The sequence below is a fragment of the Phyllobates terribilis genome, unplaced genomic scaffold (assembly GCF_046119375.1).
Source record: "Phyllobates terribilis strain yellow unplaced genomic scaffold, ASM4611937v1 Scaffold_17__1_contigs__length_24005725, whole genome shotgun sequence".
NCBI lineage: Eukaryota > Metazoa > Chordata > Amphibia > Anura > Dendrobatidae > Phyllobates > Phyllobates terribilis.
Window position 1 is genome coordinate 15,214,632 of NW_027362777.1, and position 21,609 is coordinate 15,236,240.

At 44.8% G+C, this 21,609-nt stretch overlaps 1 protein-coding gene across 1 annotated transcript in view; it reads left to right on the forward strand.

The window, feature by feature from the left end:
* LOC141176105 (uncharacterized) overlaps positions 1–16,683 on the forward strand; it is a 32,418-nt gene extending 15,735 nt beyond the window's left edge. Inside the window, exon 8 of the mRNA XM_073660096.1 lies at positions 14,322–16,683. Coding sequence (XP_073516197.1) covers positions 14,322–15,754 — 1,433 coding nt within the window. The 3' untranslated portion in view covers positions 15,755–16,683. The remainder of the gene's footprint in view (positions 1–14,321) is intronic.
* The last annotated feature ends 4,926 nt before the right edge of the window (positions 16,684–21,609 follow it).

Here is a 21,609-nt window from a genome sequence, read left to right on the forward strand (position 1 = left end):
CTCACCCAGAGGTGTGATATCTCACTCTCAGGTAAGGATGGAGTGTGGATCAGGACCCGACACCTGCATGCATTACACCACATTGCCGTGGGGCAGGGCGACCAATATGCCCCTGAGATGGGCACGACAGTCCCTGTCCCTGGCTGGAGTGGGGGGAGGGAACACTGAGGAAGGGGAACCCTGTAGTGTAGGAGCAGGGAGGAAGCAGTTCCTGGGTGCATTGAGAAGGGAGTATAAAAGGTGGGCACCATCTTAGTTCAGTGCAGAGAAGTCTGAGCAGAAGTGGCAGGGAGCAGGGGCTCTGCATGAGCTCTGCTCCGGAGGCGGGCCTAGTAACAGAGGCCCAGGCCTGGAAGAGGGAGAAGGAAGGAAGAGGAGCGGAGAAGGCTCCAGGAACGAGGAATGAAGGGATCCCAGGGGTGCGGACGGGCGAGTCGCCACCGCACGCCCGAATCCACCTGCGTGGAGGGGTCAGGCCAAAGGGGGAGACCGGTCCCCGAACTAGTGGAGGCAGGAAACGACCCTCAGCTAGAAACCGGAGGCTCTGACATTTTATGTGGCGCAGCCCCTCGCTACACCCGCTAGGAAGGCACCACATAGGGTCAGGGAAACTGGCGCCAAGTTTACCAAGAGGAGGCCCGAGGCAGCCGGACAGAAGTGTTGGTAAGAAAGGCCAGACAAAGGACACACAAAGGGGGTCCTGTGAAGTGCTCCAAAGTTATCTGGGAGTTGTCTGAGCCCCTCACCTGGTGAGCACAGTACGACGTGGGCAGCCGTTACCTGCAGACGTGGTCTGGATAATAAGAACTGTGAGTAAAGGCCCTGGACTGCATCACTGACTCCGTGTCGTTACTGCTGCTGCCCTGCACCATCACCCCCATCCTCCGCATACACTGCCCTGAGGCTATACTCCTCCCGTGGGGAGTTATGCTACGCTCTGCTGCACCCACAACACCAGCCTCAGCGGTCTGCCCTGGAGCGGCGGTTCACTCTGACCGCAATCCACGGGTGGCGTAGTCGGACATTTAAACATCAAAACCACATAAATAGTTCCGCCACTGGTTTGACCGCCCTGAGCCACGGAACCGGATCGCCGCCACGGAGACTACAACCACCAGCATCCACCAAAAAGGGTCCGGCTCCGGGTGTCCCAAGGCCCAGGGGGCGCGTCAGAACATTTTCATCACCTTTCACAATCACCAATGGGACAAGGCAGGGATGTTCTCTGTCCCCTCTCTTATACATCCTAGTGACGGAGCACCTGCTCTCATCAATTCGCCATAACCCCAATATTAGGTGGATTGAGGTGGGAGGCACCGAGTACAAGTGCTCTCTATTTGCTGATGATGTCCTAGTGTATATCACTCAATCACATATATCCATCCATGCTGTTATGGCTGAAATAGATCACTTTGTTACATGGTCAAATTTTAAAATCAATGCAGCGAAGTCTGAGGCCCTCAATGTCTCCCTCCCCAAATCCATATAGGATTCCATCCAGTCCAACTTTCCCTTTGCCTGGCCCTCACAGGGTATCAAATACTTAGGAATTCCTATTCATAGAGACCTCTCCCATCTATGTTATCTTAATTTTGGGCCCTTTATTGAACAACTCCATACAGACCACGGTTGGCAAGTTAGAACTGTTAAGATTCACTACGTGAACCACTGGTGTTTTGTGGAAAAGCACATGTACACTGCGTTCCAAATTATTATGCAAAAAGTGTTTAGGAGTGATAAGGGAAGAATTTGTTTGTTTGTCAGTTAAACTCATTGATGGTGATGTGTGTCAGGGCTCTTTATATCACTGTAAGCAATTGCAGACACCTGTGCTAATTAGTTTGGCAGGTGTGTCCAATGAAAGGCAAGACTACTTAAGAAGGCTCTCTCACATTATTAAGCAGCCTACATTTTCTGCCAAAATGGGAAAGAAAAAGGATGTGTCGGCTGCTGAGAAGCAACAAATTGTGGAGTGTTTAGGTCAAGGCATGACTACAATCAACATTGTGCGATGATCAGGATGAAGTGTCTTGGCAATCAAGAAGTATGTAGCTGATTCACAGTACACACGTGTGCGTGCTGATAAGGGCAAATTGAGGACTCTTTCCTACAGGCAATTACGTCAGGTTGAAAGAGCAGCGGCCAAAAAGCCTTGTCATAGCAGCAGACAAGTTTTTGAAGCTGCTTGTGCCTCCAACGTCCCCCGAACAACAAGATGCAGGGTCCTTCAGAGGTTTGCAGCTGTGCATACGCCATCCTGTCGACCTCCTCTATCCACTTCACACAAGCAGAAACGGCTCCAGTGGGCCAAACATTACATGAAGACTGATTTCAAAACAGTTTTGTTCACGGATGAGTGCCGTGCAGCGCTCGATGGTCCAGATGGATGGAGTGGAGGATGGCTGGTTGATGGACACCCCACGCAAACACGGCTACAGCGCCAACAAGGAGGAGGTGGAGTAATGTTTTGGGCTGGAATCATGGGGAGAGAGATTGTCGGCCCCTTTAGGATCCCTGAAGGCGCTAAAGATGAACTCCATAATGTATGTGGATTTTCTCAAACAGCACTTCCTGCCATGGTTCAAGAAGAAGAACCGTGTATTTCACAGCAAGATCATTTTTCTGCATGATAATACACCATCTCATGCTGCACATAAAACATCTGCATCTCTGGCTGATATGGGCATAAAAGGGGACAAACTTATGGTGTGACCCCCATGCTCCCATGACCTCTACCCCATTCAGAACCTTTGGAGCATCATTAAAAGGAGTGTCTATGATGGCGGGAGGCAGTTCACATCTAAGCAACAGCTCTGGGAGGGTATTCTGTCCTCATGCAAAACAATTGAAGCAGAAACCATCCAAAACCTGACAAATTCAATGGACGAGAGAGTTCAGAAGCTCCTTTCGAACAAGGGGTCCTATGTGAAAATGTAACATCACCTAGAATAAAGTTTTGAGTTGAAAACTGTTTGATTTCAGTTTCTAACAACCTGCTAATGCTTATAATTTCAAAAATGACCATTTTTTTGGTCTTTATTAAAATGAAAAGGTTGATCGAAAAGTTTGGGGGATCTAAGAGTGTGGCAACCCAGTAGTCATGATTACTTCGAATTCTGACAATATGAGGGTCATGCTGCAGGTAGTGCAGCAAGAAGGCACTTATGTGTCTTGCGCATCTCGGAGCCCCAAAATTATTTTCCGGGCTAGATGCAGCTTTTAATTTTAAATCTGGTGGAGCTTATTATAGATGGCCTAATAGGATCAGTGCTGCACACTGCTACAAAGCCCAAATTATTTTCCAGTCAAGATACAGATAAACATGATTAGTAATTTGAAAGCTTAAAACGTTTGGTAGGGTGATTTTAACCAATCATCAAGCTTTTACTCTCCCCAGGATGACACAGGGGTAGAAAAGTCGTTTCGGATCCATGATTTGTTCATCTTTATGAACGTGAGTCTGTCTACATTATCAGTGGAGAGCCGCGTGCGCTTATCTGTCAGCACACCACCAGCAGCGCTGAACACACGTTCAGACAGAACGCTGGCTGCGGGGCATGACAAGATCTCCAAGGCGTAAGTGGCTAGCTCCGGCCATTTATCCAGATTGGAAGCCCAAAAAGAGCAAGGGTCCAGTGACACAGTCGTGGCTTCAATGTTTACTTGGAGATACTCCTGTACCATCGTCTCTAGGCGTTGACTATGTGTCAGACTTCTTGTCTCCTGTGGCCTTGCAAAGGATGGGCTAAAAAAGTGGTGAAATGATTCCGCAAAATTGATGTTACCAGCAGATACTGTGGTTCTGTTACGGTTTGAGTGCTGAACACTTGACGGTCCCACGGTTGGCAAGTTGGAACTGTGAGATTCACTACGTGCACCACTGGTATTTTGTGGAAAAGCACATGTAAGATTCTGCAACAGTCTCTGCTGATACTCCTGCATGCGTGCATCCCTTTCTATGGCAGGAATAATTTCTGCAAATTTACTTTTGTACCGAGGATCTAACAGTGTGGCAACCCAGTAGTCAGGATTATTTCTAATTCTCACAATTCGAGGGTCATGTTGCAGGTAGTGCAGCAAGAAGGCACTCATGTGTGTTGCGCATCCAGGAGCACCAAGTCCCTGTTGTGTTGGTGGCGAGGTAACAATCATGCTTCCTTCCTCAGTCCTCTCCCCCCAACCTCGCACAACAGAAATGTGATCAAGGTCTCCCTCATCTGATGAGTCTTCCATCAGTTCGTCCTCCACTTCTTCCTGGGCTCCTGCACCTTCCTCACTAGTTTGGCTGCTACCATGCGCCCTGGTAAAACCATCTCCCCCACCCTCACATGCCTGCCGCCTTGGTGCTGCCGACCGTCTGGACCTTGCAGATGTTAGCCCTTCCGCATACAACTCCTCCTCCTCTACTTCCTCCACCTCCTCTTGTGCCACCACCTGACTCCGAATTCTGTTTAACATGTGCTCCAGCATGTAAATCACCGGAATAGTCATGCTGATAATGGCATCGTCAGCACTAAACATCTTCGTCGCCATTTCAAAACTGTGCAGAAGGGTGCATAGGTCCCTGATCTGAGACCACTCCTCCAGCGTGATTTGCCCCACCTCTGAATCTCGTTGGCCCAGGCTATACGTCAGAACGTATTGCACCAGGGCTTGTCGGTGCTGCCACAGTCGCTGCAACATGTGCAGAGTTGAATTCCACCGGGTAGGCACATCGCATTTTAGCCGGTGAAGTGGCAGGCCCAACGACTTCTGTAGAGATGTAAGTCGCTGAGCTGCGGGATGCGAACGGCGGAAGTGAGCACACAGCGACCGTGCCCTCTGCAGAAGGCCATCTAGTCTGGGATAGTGGGCTAAAAATTGCTGGACAACCAGGTTCAACACGTGAGCCATACAAGGCACGTGTGTGACATTGCCCCGGCGAAGGGCCGCACCCAGGTTTGCAGCATTGTCGCACACGGCCTTCCCTGGTTTCAGGTCCAGTGGAGACAACCATTCATGAAATTGGTTCTCCAGAGCTGACCACAACTCCTCAGCTGTGTGACTCACATTTCCCAGACATTTCAATGTAAAAACCGCCTGATGACGTTGAGCCCTACTGCCAGCATAGTAAGGAGGTGTGCAGGATCCCTTCTGCGCAGTTAGAAAGCTTGTGGCATGACCAGACAGGCTTTGGGTGCAGGTGGAAGACCGAGAGGAGGTTGAGGAGGCAGAAGCAGTGGAGGAACTTTGACATAAAGAGGATTGACGCACAACTCGTGGGGACGGCAAGACTTGGACAGCAGCCCCTTGTCCTGCTGTCACCATAGTTACCCAGTGCCCAGTCAGCGACATGTAACGCCCCTGTCCATGCCTACTCGTCCAAGTGTCTGTGGTGAAATGCACCCTGTCACACACAGAGTTTCTCAAAGAAGCGGTGATGTTGTGTGCGACATGCTGGTGGAGCGCAGGCACACCTTTCTTTGAGAAGTAGTGCCGACTGGGCATCTGGTACTGGGGCACTGCGACGGACATAAGGTCTCGAAAATCCTCTGTGTCCACCAGGCGGAAAGGCAGCATTTCTGTAGCCAAGAACTTGCAGATGGTGAAATTCAACCTCTTAGCTTTCTCATGGCTAGGAGGAAATGGTCTTTTACTTGTCCACATCTGAGGGACCGAGGGCTGGCTATTGTGCTTAGACGGGGTTGATAAGGGTGTCCCCGGCAAACTGCCGGTCTGTGAGGAAGATGCAGGCGGACATGTTAGGTTGCCTTGATCCAAAGGTGGTGCTATCGATGTCGGACAGCGCTCAACACCAGCTGGTGTTCCCACCTCCAAAGAAAATGATGACCTGCCAATCACGCTGGCTGTTGCGGGTAAAGAGGTGGCAGGTCTGCGCCCCAAAACAGGTGTGACTGCTGTCCCCCCAGTCACAGAGGATGAAGAGGCCGCGGATGCACAAGATATGGCAGACGGTGGTTGGCCCGGCCGGCTAGGCCGCATTGTAGCACACTGAGCTTCCCACTGCAACTTATGCTTCATGTCCATGTGCCGGTTCATGCATGAAGTACTCAAACTATGTATTTTTTGGCCTCTACTTAGCTTTTGCTGACAAATGTTACAGATAACACGAGTTGGGTCATCTTTATCGATCTGAAAAAATGCCCAGGCTATGCAAGGCTTAGCACCCATGCGACCTGAAGAGCCACCACGACTTGTGGTGAGAGGCAGAGTTGTGTTTGAGGATGCAGTTGTTGACGTGCTTCCAGTACTACGTCTCTGTCCAGGAAGGCGCAACCTGACCTCGTCGTCACTAGCATCTTCCTCCACCTCCTCTGCTGACCTCATCTCTTGGCTGACTGTGGGTTGACAGTAAGTGGGATCTCCAACCTCATCATCATCACCCTGTGTGTTATCACATCCGTCGTCCTCAGAGCCAACCTGTTCCTGCCCTGACAAAAAAATAAAGTTGTCGCTCCAATCAGGTATTTGAGTCTTATCATCGTCTTCCTCATTGTCTCCACCAACAAGAGTTACAGTTTGGGAATGAGGGTCTACATTATGGTCAGAACCTTCTGCGTCTGGTCCTGGATCCGACTCATAAAGATTCTGGGCATCAGTGCAGATCATTTCCTCGTCTGGATTCACAGAAGCGCTGGAGTCGACCTCTGATTCCCAGGCTATAGTATGAGTAAACAGCTCTGCAGACTCAACCATCTGTTCTACCTCATACTCAGACGGGCAGCTGGAGATTTGGGAGCTGTGAGGAAGCAAGTGCGATTTGGGTGACACCTTTGAGGACTGGAGTATTTGTGATGTTGAAGTTGATGTGGAGGAGAGCCCACTTAAAGGAGCACTTGATATCCGTTGAAGCACCTGCTGTTTTTGTGCCTCATCTGGAATTTGTAGCGATTGGCGTGGCCGTAAGAAAGGGATCTTATCACATTGTCCGCTAAAAGAAGTAGACATTTTAGTTTGGCTGGAAGATGGTCTTTCTTCTGCAGATGTTACTGTTGCTTTAACACCTACCCCACGGACACAACCTTTTTTCCCCTTCCCAACACGCCTATTCCCCTTTCCACCAGCAGCAGGCCTTTTTCCACTCATTTTGGTGGTTAACTAATTCACAACTCGGGAGTTGATTGCACAAAAAAACAATGGATGGTAACCGAGCAGAGCTGAGTGGCCAAACTGTGGTATTAGGCCAAAACTATTGGCTGGGTTAGATGCAGAAAAAAATTATATTCAATTTGCAACCTGATGGATGTCAGTATAGATGGACTAATACAACAAGTCCCACACACAGCTAGAAGCCCAATATTTTTTCAGAGGTAGATGCAGAAAAAAATATATTCAGTTTGCAACCTGATGGAGGTCAGTATAGATGGACTAATACAACAAGTCCCACACACAGCTAGAAGCCCAATATTTTTTCAGAGGTAGATGCAGAAAAAAATATATTCAGTTTGCAACCTGATGGAGGTCAGTATAGGTGGACTAATAGAACAAGTCCCACACACTGCTAGAAGGCCAAATATTTTTTCAGAGCTAGATGCAGAAAAAAATTATATTCAGTTTGCAACCTGATGGAGGTCAGTATAGATGGATTAATAGAACAAGACCCACACACAGCTAGAAGCCCAATATTTTTTCAGAGCTAGATGCAGAAAAAAATATATTCAGTTTGCAACCTGATGGAGGTCAGTATAGATGGACTAATACAACAAGTCCCACACACAGCTAGAAGCCCAATATTTTTTCAGAGGTAGATGCAGAAAAAAATATATTCAGTTTGCAATCTGATGGAGGTCAGTATAGGTGGACTAATAGAACAAGTCCCACACACTGCTAGAAGGCCAAATATTTTTTCAGAGCTAGATGCAGAAAAAAATTATATTCAGTTTGCAACCTGATGGAGGTCAGTATAGATGGATTAATAGAACAAGACCCACACACAGCTAGAAGCCCAATATTTTTTCAGAGCTAGATGCAGAAAAAAATTATATTCAGTTTGCAACCTGATGGAGGTCAGTATAGATGGATTAATAGAACAAGACCCACACACAGCTAGAAGCCCAATATTTTTTCAGAGCTAGATGCAGAAAAAAATTATATTCAGTTTGCAACCTGATGGAGGTCAGTATAGATGGATTAATAGAACAAGACCCACACACAGCTAGAAGCCCAATATTTTTTCAGAGCTAGATGCAGAAAAAAATTAGATTCAGTTTGCAACCTGATGGAGGTCAGTATAGATGGATTAATAGAACAAGACCCACACACAGCTAGAAGCCCAATATTTTTTCAGAGGTAGATGCAGAAAAAAATATATTCAGTTTGCAACCTGATGGAGGTCAGTATAGATGGACTAATACAACAAGTCCCACACACAGCTAGAAGCCCAATATTTTTTCAGAGCTAGATGCAGAAAAAAATATATTCAGTTTGCAACCTGATGGAGGTCAGTATAGATGGATTAATAGAACAAGTCCCACACACTGCTAGAAGGCCAAATATTTTTTCAGAGCTAGATGCAGAAAAAAATTATATTCAGTTTGCAACCTGATGGAGGTCAGTATAGATGGATTAATAGAACAAGTCCCACACACCGCTAGAAGCCCAATATTTTTTCAGAGCTAGATGCAGAAAAAAATTATATTCAGTTTGCAACCTGATGGAGGTCAGTATAGATGGACTAATAGAATGATGCTATGCCCAAAAGATTTTACTTCACTAGGTGCAGTAAAAAAATTGGTATTCTATACACAGGTGGTATATCTTGCAACACAGATGGGCTACTCCACTGACTAACACACTCTGCAATAGGCCAAAAAGGATTAGCTTTGCTAGATTCAGCCAAATGCTGTGAAAAAAACTTGCACAGCACTGGCACAGACCTGCCTGGCAAAAACTGATAGGAACTGATGTAACCTAGTCCTGAAAAGGACTCCAATTACAATTAGTCTTTACTCCCACAATCTATCTATTTAAGAGCACAGACCTGCCTGATAAAAGTCGTAGGAAATGCTGTAGCCTAGTCCTTAAAAGGACTGCAATCACAACTATTCCCTACTCCCAAACTATCTGTATATTTGTGCGAAAATTGGCTTGAAATTAACAAGGTATAGCGCACACAGCAACAGCGGTGCCGTCTAACACGCAGCTGTAGCAGTGAGAAAATGGTGGCGACGGGGAAAATGGCTTGGTCTTATAGGGCAAGGACATGTGACATACACTGCCAATGACACATGCCCTTGCTTGTGTGAAAAAAAGCACTTCGCTCCGTGTGTGCGCTGCTGATAGGCTGACAGATTGCACCTCCCCACTGTAAATGCGGGAAAGAGAAAAAAAAATGGAGATCTTCATTGTTCCTGCAGAGATCCATCCCCTGCCCCTCCCCCCACCCCGCTGTACACTCAAACTGCGTATTAACATTAATTTTCATCATTACTGAGAAAAAATCCAGTTATGATTTTGGTGCACGAACAGTTATCGAACATAACCTCGAACAGCCGAATTTTTCTCAAATCGTTCGTGTTCGCCGAACGGCTCGAACACCGCCCAAAACAGCTCGAATTTGAGATTGGCGAACAGTTCGAGTAGAACAACGCTCATCTCTACTTACAACTGTTAGGTATCCAAGCTGGACCCATGGCATAAACTGTCTCTCTACGCCTTGGAGGTCCTGGCTGCCAGCGTTTTGTCAGAGATGGTTTTTAATACTGCTGGGGACATTATAAATGATATAACTGATAGGCGCATCTGCCTGTCAACTGAAAATTCTGACAGGCTGACTTATCAAAATGAACAAGGGCTGGTTGGGCCAGACGTCTCAACACCACCAGATGATAGCATCGAGCATAAACTCAAATCCAGTGGTTTTTTTTTTGGGGTCTATTCCCATGCACCCCTTCACACGCAGACATGGCTGTACGCTCAGGAATTGTTCTATTTTATGTCGCCATCCTCCTTCTCCTCATCCTCCACCTCCATATCACCAGGGTGACCATCATGCCATGCCCACATAATTTTTTAAGAGTGTTTCTAATTAGAGACGAGTGAATATTTCAACATTCGATTCAGATTACAATCACCGTTTTTGCAATATTCACCAATGTAATTGTCGAGTATTCGCCGAACATTGCCGAACGCCATTGGATTCAATGGGGGTCAAAACCCAACGCATACACAACACCTTCAAACGGGACCAAAAGCTGCAAAACACATCAATTTAGGGGCAGACAACAGGAAAGTGCCATCAATTGACCCACAGTACAAGTAGTATAATTATTATTATAGCGAAATTTTTTCCATGGCGCTTTACATGTGAAAAGAGGTTACGGACTGGTACAAGAGGAGAGAGGACCCAGCCCGTGAGGGCGCACAAACAGTTTATAAGGGATGGGTGAGGGTACAGCTTGTCGTGCAGCAATATGGTGGAGCAAGGGTTACTGGGGGTTGTAGGCTTGTCGGAAGAGGTGTGTCTTCAACTTCCTTTTAAAGGTTTCGACATTAGGCGAGAGTCTTCCCACAGACTTCTTAGCCGGGGCTGCTTCTTGTCTGGGTGGGACGGGCCCACCAGAGAACAGGAGACTCCTCCGGTGGGCCCTGGCTGCTCCATCAGGAGAGTTCATAGCGCAAACTTTGCAGCTACTATGGGGCTCTTGAGCTGGGGAGAAAGGTGGGCCCTCAGAATCAAATCCTCTGGTGGGCCCAATGTTCTTCAGTCTGACACTGCTTCTCGGTGAGAGTTGTATTTCACCACAGCCATATTCTTTAGCTCGGTGAAAGGACTGGCATAGAGGGAAACCGTATGTAGTCCAGCTGTCATTTCTCCCAGGAAGTCCTCTCATGCAGCTTGTTGCATAAGCAACGGCAGCCCGTCCAACATCAGCTCACACTTCTCAGTGGTGCTTCGACACACAAAGATCTTTCTTTGCGCCTTGAATTTCATGACTACAGGGTTGGGCAATGGCCTCATCTGTAATGCGGTTTGAGAAATAACATGCATAAGCACGTCCGATCCACATTAAAATAGCAGCCATAGAGTGCCAGGGAACCTTCACACAGACTTTTCTTAGCCAGGGCTGCTTCTCTGAGAGAGTTGTATTTCACCACATCCATATTCGTTAGGTTGGATGAAAGGACTGGCATATAGGGAAACTGTATCTACCCCGTCTGTCATTTCCCCACAACCAGGTTCTGGCCATTGTCACACATGACCATGCCTAGCTGTATGTTCAGCGGTGAGAGCCACAGATCAGGCTGCTGTGTTACAGCTTTCAACAACTGCACCGGTGTGTGGTTTGTCACCTAAGCATTAAGCATATTATCTTCAGCACATCCTTTTGCCGCTTGGCCAAGGCAGTGCTACAAGCTTCCAACTTGGGACTGATGTGGTCATTTCGGAGATGGAGGCTGAACAGGAGGAGGAGGAGGTGCATGAGCTGAACAATGTTATTACATTGAGGGTACATTGGCGAGTCTTGTTTTTATACTAATGAAAGATCCTACTGTGTTTTTATTTATTTATTTATTTTTACGACATTTCAAATGTGTATTGGGTTCCGTCCTAATTTTTGGCAGCCCTTGAAATTGCTGCATATGCAATAACAGTATAGGAGACACACTCTTTAATAAGGGGAAAGATAATTCAAATAGATTCTATATTCTAGAATATTAACTGTCTTATCTGAAATTCATTTACGGGTGAGGAATCGCAGTATGGATAGCGTATTACACCGATCCAGCCAGGTATTATTGCCTTATACTGTGTGCTGCCCAAAAATTTTTAAATCTATTCTACTCCCTATTGATAATGCTGTTAGATGCATTTACAATAGGGACAGGTGCTGCTTGGTGGTATCATCAGCTCCAGATGAGTTCATTTTGGTCGCATAAATGTCTTCCACAGTCCATACATTTTTTTTTTAGTATTTCTTTGGCCTTATATACAAGTCATTACCCTGGAAAGAATGTTTCTTAACAATTGTTTCTATTTTAGCTTATTTTTGTATGTTTTTTTTTTTTTGTCAGTGGTGTAATAATACTCTGACAATATTGTTCACAGATTGTTTGTCAGCGGCCAATTGTGAATATGTTTGAACCCACAACTGCAATTCTTTAAATGGAGTGTAATATTTGACACGCTTACAAAAATTGCTGGATTATTAGGGCAGTCATATGGGATCACGTCTGATGGCCACAGTTTCAGGTAGTTGCCAAATAGTATGGTATTTGTCAGCGACCAACTATCAATTGGTTCAACAAAACACATCTGTCTGAATTTAAATAGTCTGATCATTGAAAAAAAAAAGTTTCTCTGCTTCCACAATACAGTAATGTGAATAAAATAAAAAAAATCTGGCTGTATTCTGCGAACAAGCAAATGGAGCAGTAAAATGGTGTACTCTGGATTACTTTTTAAGCAAATAATCAAGATAAAAATTTTTTTAGCCCTGGCCCCTGATACCTTGGGCTATATCTACAGATATCTGTAACAGCAGCAGCAGACGGAACGTGCAATGGACCCTCTTGTGCTGTATACACTGCCACAAACCCTGACTGCCTGATTGCCTAACTCCTGCTATCACCACTGAATATATGCAGCTGGATTAGTCCTCAGAAGGACTGTTAGTTCAGATGAATATATATATACTCCTGGAGTACCACTACCAATATCTAATTATTACACCGCCAATTCTGTCCCTCACACAGCAGCACCTCTCCCTACTCTGCCTGTTTCCGGGATAGACTGTGTCAAGCCTAGTGTTATCAGGTCTTATATAGACCTGATGACGCTATGCGGCCAGCCAATCCCTGTAATGCCACAACCAACATGGCTACGACATTACAGTGCATGGCAGGAATCCCTGCATGTTCGTTGGCTCTCTAAAGAGCGTCAAACATGCGGGGCGGAGACCCCGAGCTCCCCCCGAGCAAGCTGGAAATACTCGCCAAGCATGTCGAGCAGGTTGATGCTCGGGCGAGTAACGAGCAGTAGTGAGCATGCTCGCTCATCATTACTCACTACCCTTTATCCCCTCTACATGGATCTGGACTTACACAGAGACTCTTAGGCTTGGGCTAAGGTGTTACCTGCTGTTCTGGGGAGTGAGATGGGAAGAAGAATAGTCAGGTATCCGGGTTAGAACAAGGGGGGGAAGAGAAAATACAAAATTAGAAGACACAAGAGTAGTCCGTAAACGGGCCAAGGTCACAACAGAAAGCAAATACACAAGCCGGGAGCTGAGCACAGAGGACTGAACCAGAGGAGAACAAGGCTGTATCTGGCAGCTTCCGGCAATATGCTTCCAGCTTTAGTAGGGTGCGGTGCTTTACAGTTGGCTGAAGCAGAGACCAGATTACTTCAGCTGGACAGCACACACCCATACTGCCAGACTGGATGGTACTACAGGTCCCAGGCACCCTAATCTTAGTGGCTAGACAGAGCATGAGTCACCCAGAGCTTTGGTTCAGATGTCTCTTCCATTACCAGCGCCACCTGCAGAATGAATAAGGCGGCTCCTGGTGACTGAATCAGTCGTCACAGCAGCAGATCCCAGAGGAGATGGGACACATCATTTGCAGAAGCCCTAATGTGACAAAATGGCAAAAAAACACAGCAGTAGAAATTCCCATAATGTCTCCATTTTGGACATTATAACCCTCTGTGAATTCATCTGTAGGAATAGTGACTATATTGACTCCACAGACACTTTCCGGAAATTAGCACACAGTGGATGTTGGAGAATGAAAATTGGAAATATACCATTTTATTACCCAACACATAGTGCCCAGATTGTGCTCCAGGAGACACACACCGTAAATTAAATGGGTTTTTCTCACTATAGTAATGCCAAATACATGGATGCTAAATGTGGTTTGGACGCACTGCAAGGCTCAGAAGTGAGAGGGAGATTTGACTTTGGGAGATCGGATATTGCTGGATTGGTTTATGGAAGCCATGTTGCTTTTCAAGAGCCTTTGAGTCACTAATAATGAGGAAACATCCGTTTTTCCACTGACAGATGATGGACTTGAATAGGGTCTTGTTTTTTATGAGATGAGTAGAAGTTTTTATTGGTATCATTTTTGCCTACATAACATTGTTTGGCTTTTTATTCCATATTTTGGAGGCAGAATGAACAAACAGTTGAACACTACGATCCACTGGTTCATCCTATGAGGTTTTCTATTAGACTGTGATCTGTCATATTGGTGCATAATTCAATATTTTACATAATTTGACATTTTTACGGACAGTTTGAGTAGAAATGTTCAAAAATATTAATTTCAAGGATATTTTATTAAAAAATAATCATTGGTTTTATTCTTGGCAGTTGTCTGTACTAGGAGATCAGATGGACAGCTGACATCTTCAATTTTTAAATCAGTTGAGCTTGAGATCCCACAAGATACAATTGAAATGAATGACATTACTCCTGAAATACCATCATCCCTTTGCAGCAACGATCTGTCATCTGATCCTTCGAAACAGCTCCTGTCTTCTGATTCATTGCTGACAACTAAGGAAAATCCAAGCCATGAAAGAACCATTAAAAAACGAACTGCTCTTAAAGCAAAGAAACCATTTTCATGTTCAGAACGTGTGAGATTTTTTAACAAGAAATCGCAACTTATTAGTTACCAGAGAACTCACACAGGGGAGAAGCTCTTTTCATGTTCAGAGTGCAGGAAATGTTTTGTAGATAAATCAACTCTTGCTACACATCAAAGAAGTCACACAAGGAAGAAGCCTTTTTCATGTTCAGAATGTGGAAAATGTTTTGTAGGGAAATCACACCTTGTTAGACACCAGAGACTTCACACAGGGGAGAAGCCATATTTATGTTCAGAATGTGGGAAATGTTTTGTAGGTAAATCAGTTCTTCTCGCACATCAGAGAATTCACACTGGGGAGGAACTGTATTCTTGTTTAGAATGTGGGAAATGTTTTATCTGGAAATCGTATCTTGTTAAACACCAGAGAATTCACACAGGGGTTAAGCCATTTTCATGTTCAGAATGTGGAAAATGTTTTGTGAATACATCATCTCTTATTAGTCACCAGAGAAGTCACACAGGGGAGAGGCCTTTTTCCTGTTCAGAATGTGGGAAATATTTTACACAGAAATCAAGTTTGGTTCTGCACCAGAGAAGTCACACAGGAGAGAAGCTTTTTTTCTGTTCAGAATGTGGGAAATATTTTACACAGAAATCATGTTTTGTTCAGCACCAGAGAACTCACACAGGGGAGAAGCCTTTTTCCTGTTCAGAATGTGGGAAATGTTTTAACTATAAATCATATCTTGTTAGTCACCAAAGAACTCACACAGGGGAGAAGCCTTTTTCATGTTCAGATTGTGGAAAATGTTTTAACCAGAAATCGCATCTTGATAGACACCAGAGAACCCACAAAAGGGAGAAGCCTTTTTCATGTTCAGAATGTGGAAAATGTTTTAACCATAAATCGTATCTTGTTAGTCACAAAAGAACTCACACAGGGGAAAAGCCTTTTTCATGTTCAGATTGTGGGAAATGTTTTAACCAGAAATCGCATCTTGATAGACACCAGAGAACCCACACAGGGGAGAAGCCTTTTTCATGTTCAGAATGCGGAAAATGTTTTATCCATAAATCATATCTTGTTAGCCACCAAAGAACTCACACAGGGGAGAAGCCTTTTTCATGTTCAGATTGTGGGAAATGTTATAACCAGAAATCGCATCTTGATAGACACCAGAGAACCCACACAAAAGAGAAGCCTTTTTAGAATGTGAGAAATGTTTTGCAAAGAAATCACAGCTTATTAAACATCAGCAAACTCACATAGGGGAGAAGCCTTTTTCATGTTCAGAATGTGGAAAATGTTTTGTAGTAAAATCACACCTTGTTAAACACCACAGACTTCACACAGGGGAGACCTGTATAAATCTTGAAGGTAAAACTAGAGAAGACAACTGAGACCTGGCTCCCTGAAAGGCTGTTGAGTGTATCATGTACCTCCTAATGAACCGTGCAGCATAGGAAGAAACCCAAGCAGTACACTTATTGGACTGGCCTAGATATTCAGAAGTAGGACCAGAACTCCAAGCAGAATCCACTATAGACTATCACCAGCAGCGAAGACCAGCAGGGGGAAGATTTAACTAGTAGGACAGGCAAGATAAGAAATGAAAAACAATTGCTATTCAAAATGAATGGACAAAGGCAAATGGTAATCAGCACCCATACAGGTACAGAACCTGCTGTGGCTTCGTGGACAAAGACGGCAACAGAAAAGAACAGGACCGCCGATCAAATCCCGAGGCATGACAGTTTTATACAGAAATAAAATATTATCACACATCAAGGAACTTACACAGGGGATAAACTGTATTCTTGTTTAGAATGTGGGACATTTTTTTAACTGGAGATTACATCTTGCTAGACGCCAGAGCAGTCACACAGAAAAGAAGCCTTTTCCATGTTCAGAATGTGGGAAATGTTTTACACAGAAATCAAGTTTTGTTCAGTACCAGAGAACTCACACAGGGGAGAAGCCGTTTTCCTGTTAAGAATGTGGAAAATGTTTTAACCAAAAATTCAATTTTGTTAAGCACAAGAGAACCCACACAGAGGAGAAGCCTTTTTCATGTTCAGAATGTGGGAAATGTTTTACACAGAAATCGCATCTTGATAGACACCAGAGAACCCACACAGGGAAGAAGCCTTTTTCATGTTTAGAATGTGGGAAATGTTTTACACAGAAATCGCATCTTGATAGACACCAGAGAACCCACACAGGGAAGAAGCCTTTTTCATGTTTAGAATGTGATAAATGTTTCGTAGAGAAATCGCAGCTTAAGCTTATTAAACATCAGAGAACTCACACAGGGGAGAAGTCTTTTTCTTGTTTAGAATGTGGGAAATGTTTTGTGAAGAAATCATTTCTTCTTAGTTACCAAAGCAGTCACACAGGGGAGAAGCCTTTTTCATGTTCTTAATGTGGGAAATGTTTTACACCGAAATACTCTTAATACACATCAGGGAAGTCACACAGGGAAGAAAACCTTTTTCATGTTCAGAATGTTGGAAATGTTTTAACCGGAAATTGAATCTTGTTAACCCCTTCACCCCCGAATTTGTTTTGCAATTCTGATCAGTGTCACTTTATGTGGTAATAACTCTGAAACACTTTAACAAATCCCAGTGATTCTGAGATAATTTTTTCGAGGCACATTGTACTTTATGTTAGTGGAAAATTTGTGAAGTTTATTAGTGGAGTTTATTTGTGAAAATATCGGAATTTTGGCGAAAATTTTGCAATTTTCAAACTTTCCATTTTTATGTCTGTAAAGGGATTTTCTGGTCCAAATCAATAAATCTACAGTCACTGTGCGCTGTGAGAATTTGTAGGTTTCAGACTCTGTACTGAAGGGTATGTATGAGCTATACATACTGCCGGTCAGTGGGTATAACCTCACTTCCATACAGTTGTATGGAGTGAGGCGGCGTCCACTAGTCAACCATGCCTACTAGCTGAACGTTTCACGAGTGGGGGGGGCGGCCTCGCTCAATACAAGTGTATGGAGCAAGGCCACGCCCACTGTCTGGAAGTATGTATAACTCAAACATACCTTCCAGTCCCGGGTCTGAAACAGTCAGTGCACGCTGGGGGGATTTATAATTCTGCAGACTTATCGATTTGGACCGGACAACTCCTTTAAACCAGTTAGTCATGCTGTAGAAAATAATTTATAAATAACATTTCCCAACTGTCTTCTTTACATCTGCATCATTTTTTTTTTTTTTCTGTTAGGAAGTCAAAAGGATTAAAAGTTTATCAGCAATTTCTTATTTTTCCAAAAACACTTACAAAACCGTTTTTTTTTTTTTTAGGGACCACATCACATTTGAAATGACTTTGAGGGGTCTATAAGACAGAAAATGGCCAAAAGTGACACCATTTTAAAAACTGCACACCTCAAAGTGCTCAAAGCCACATTCAAGAAGTTTGTTAACCCTTTAGGTGCTTCACAAGAATTAAAGCAATATGGAAGGTAAAATATTAACATTTTCATTTTTCACACAAAAATCTTAATTTAGCCCCAAACTTTGCATTTTAACAAGGCTTACTCCAATTGACTTTGGAACACAAAATTGGCTGGAATAGATAGCGCATATGTCGCATTTGCAGAACTCCTGATGTGCCTAAACAGTGGAAGCAAACCTCCCACAAGTGACCCCATTTTGAAAACTACACCCCTAAAGAAACTTATCTAGAGGAGTCGTGAGCAGCTTGAACCCACAGGTGCTTCACATTATTTTATAATGTTGAGCCTTGAAAATTAAAAAATAAATTTTTCCCAAAAACATGTTCCTTTTGCCACAAATTTTTAATTTTCACAAGGGTAACAGGAGAAAATGGACCATACAATTTGTTGTGCAATTTCGCCTGAGTATTCCAATACCGCATTTGTGGTGGAAAACTACTGTTTGTTGCATAGCAGGGCTTGGAAGGGAAGTAGCGCCAAATGAATTCTGGAGCACAATTTTGGCTGGAACAGATTGTGGATGCTATGTCACATTTGAAGAGCCCCTAACATGCTAAAACATCAGAAACCCCCACAAGTGACCCCATTTTGTAAACTATACCTCTTAAGGAATTCATACAGCAGTGTAGTGAGCATTTCTAACCCTCAAGCAATTCATAGAGTTGTATAACATTGGGCTGAGTGAATGGAAAATTACCATTTTTTCCACTAAAATGTTATATTGGCTTCAAGTTTTCAATTTTCAAAAAGGATGATAGGAGAAAATAAACAAAAATGGGGAAATCTCACCAAAATATTAGGGGTACTCCTACACTTTTATTGAGGTCTGATATTAATGATTAAGGTCAGCTTTGACTAGTAACAATTATTATACAACTTAGTGATGCCTTATCACTTCCTATTCCTTATATATGTAAATATTTATTTATTTTACTCACAATCTGGATTCCTTATCAGTATGTCTTAAGGCCCCGTCACACTTAGCGACGCTGCAGCGATCCCGCCAACGATACGACCTGTCAGGGATCGTTGCTGCGTCGCTATGTGATCGCTGGTGAGCTGTCAAACAGGCTGGCTCACCAACGATCGGGGAGCAGCGACATCGTGGAAAGAATCTTTCCACGATGTCCTGCTCCAGGTTACAAGCCTGCTGAAGCAGGAGCAGGCTGGTAACCATGATAAACATTGGGTTACTAGGGGCACACGCGCACCTAGTAACCCGTTGTTTATCATGGTTACGAGCCTGCTACGGTAACCATGATAAACAATGGGTTACTAGGTGCGCGTGTGCCCCCTAGTAACCCGATGTTTATCATGGTTACGAGCCTGCTACAGTGAGCGGGAGGTTACCGCTCACTTTAGCAGGCTCGTAACCATGATAAACAACGGGTTACTGGGTGCGCGTGTGCCCCTAGTAACCCGATGTTTATCATGATTACGAGCCTGCTACAGTGAGCGGGAGGTTACCGCTCACTTTAGCAGGCTCGTAACCATGATAAACAACGGGTTACTAGGTGCGCGCGTGCCCCTAGTAACCCGATGTTTATCATGGTTACCAGCCTGATCGCTGGTCACACACAGCGATGTGTGCTGACCAGCGGGAGGGCAACGACCAAAAAATGGTCCAGGACACTTTGCAGCGATCAGCGACCTCACAGCAGGGGCCTGATCGCTGCAAAGTGTCACACATAGCGACATCGCTGGTGAGGTCGCTGTTGCGTCACCAAAACCGTGACACAGCAGCGATCTCGCTATGTGAGAGGGGGCTTTAGGACAGTGGGATGAAACCAGAGCAAACGCAGGCAAACATGAGGAGATCATACAAACTCTTTGCAGATATTGTCCTTCGTTTGATTTGAACCCAGGACCCCAGCACTGCAAGGTTGCAGTCCTAACCACTGAGCCACTGTGCTATTCAATATTCTTATATCTGTAAGAACGACGACTAACTGAGACAAAACTGTGTACTAATCAGTGCTGTGGAGTCAGTAAGCCACGCCACCAACTTAGACTCCTCAATTTCCCTGACTCCCAACTCTATGACATGTGCATACAGTGCAGCACAGATTAATCTCAACTAAAAGCCTAAATGGAACAGACATTTATAGGACATTTCATAACTTTTTTTTAATTTTTCTGAAAAAAATTACTGCACGTATTATTATATATTTATACCCAAGCTGGAGATTATATAATATATAAGGAACACTTAAACAACACAATGTAACTCCAAGTCAATAACACTTCTGTGAAATCTCCCTGTCCAGTTAGGAAGAAACACTGATTGTGAATCAATTTCTCCTGCTGTTGTGCAAATGGAACAGACAACTGGTAGAAATGATAGGCAATTAGCGAGATACCCCTTATAAAGGAGCGGTTCTGCAGGTGGTGACCACAGACCATTTCTCTGTTCTCATCCTTTTTGCCTGTTGTTTTGGTCACTTTTTCATTTTGCCATTGCTCTCACCCCTAGAGATACAGTAGCATGATGCGATGTCTACAGTACAACCCACAGAAGTTGCTCAGGTTAGTGCAGTTCATCCAGGATGGCACATCAGTGTGAGCTGTGGCAAGAAGGGTAGCTGTGTCTGTCAGCACAGTATCAAGAGCATGGAGCAAATACCAGGAGATGTGGAGGGAGCCATAGGAGGGCAACAACCCAGCAGCAGGACCGCTACCTCCGCCTTTGTGCAAGAAGGAACAGGAGGAGCACTGCCAGAGCCCTGCAAAATGACCTCCAGCAGGCCACAAATGTGCATGTTTCTGCACAAACGGTTAGAAACCGAATCCATGAGGGTGGTATGAGGGCCCGACGTCCACAGATGGAGGTTGTGCTCACAGCCCAACACCGTGCAGGACGCTTGGCATTTGCCACAGAACACCAGGATTAGCAAAGTCACCACTGGCGCCCTGTGCTCTTCACAGATGAAAGCAGGTTCACACTGAGCACGTGACAGAGTCTGGAGACGCCGTGGAGAGCGATCTGCTACCTGCAACATCCTTCAGCATGACGGGTTTTGCAGTGGGTCAGTAATGGTGTGGGGTGGCATTTTTTTGGAGGGCCGCACAGCCATCCATGTGCTCGCCAGAGGTAGCCTGACTGCCATTAGGTACCGAGATGAGATCCTCAGACCCCTTGTGAGACCATATGCTGGTGCGGTTGGCCCTGGGTTCCTCTTAATGCAGGACAATGCCAGACCTCATGTGGCTGGAGTGTGTCAGCAGTTCCTGCAAGATGGCCGCCCGTTATCCAGACCTGAATCCTGTTGAGCACATCTGGGACATCAGGTCTCGCTCCATCCACCAACGTCACGTTGCACCACAGACTGTCCAGGAGTTGGTGGATGCTTTAGTCCAGGTCTGGGAGGAGATCCCACAGGAGACCATCCGTAACTTCATCAGGAGCATGCCCAGGTGTTGTAGGGAGGTCATACAGGCAAGTGGAGGCCACACACAATACTGAGCCTCACTTTGACTTGTTTTAAGGACATTACATCAAAGTTGAATCAGCCTGTAGTGTGTTTTTCCACTTTAATTTTGGGGGTGACTTCAAATCCAGGCCTCCATTGGTTAATAAATTTGATTTCCATTG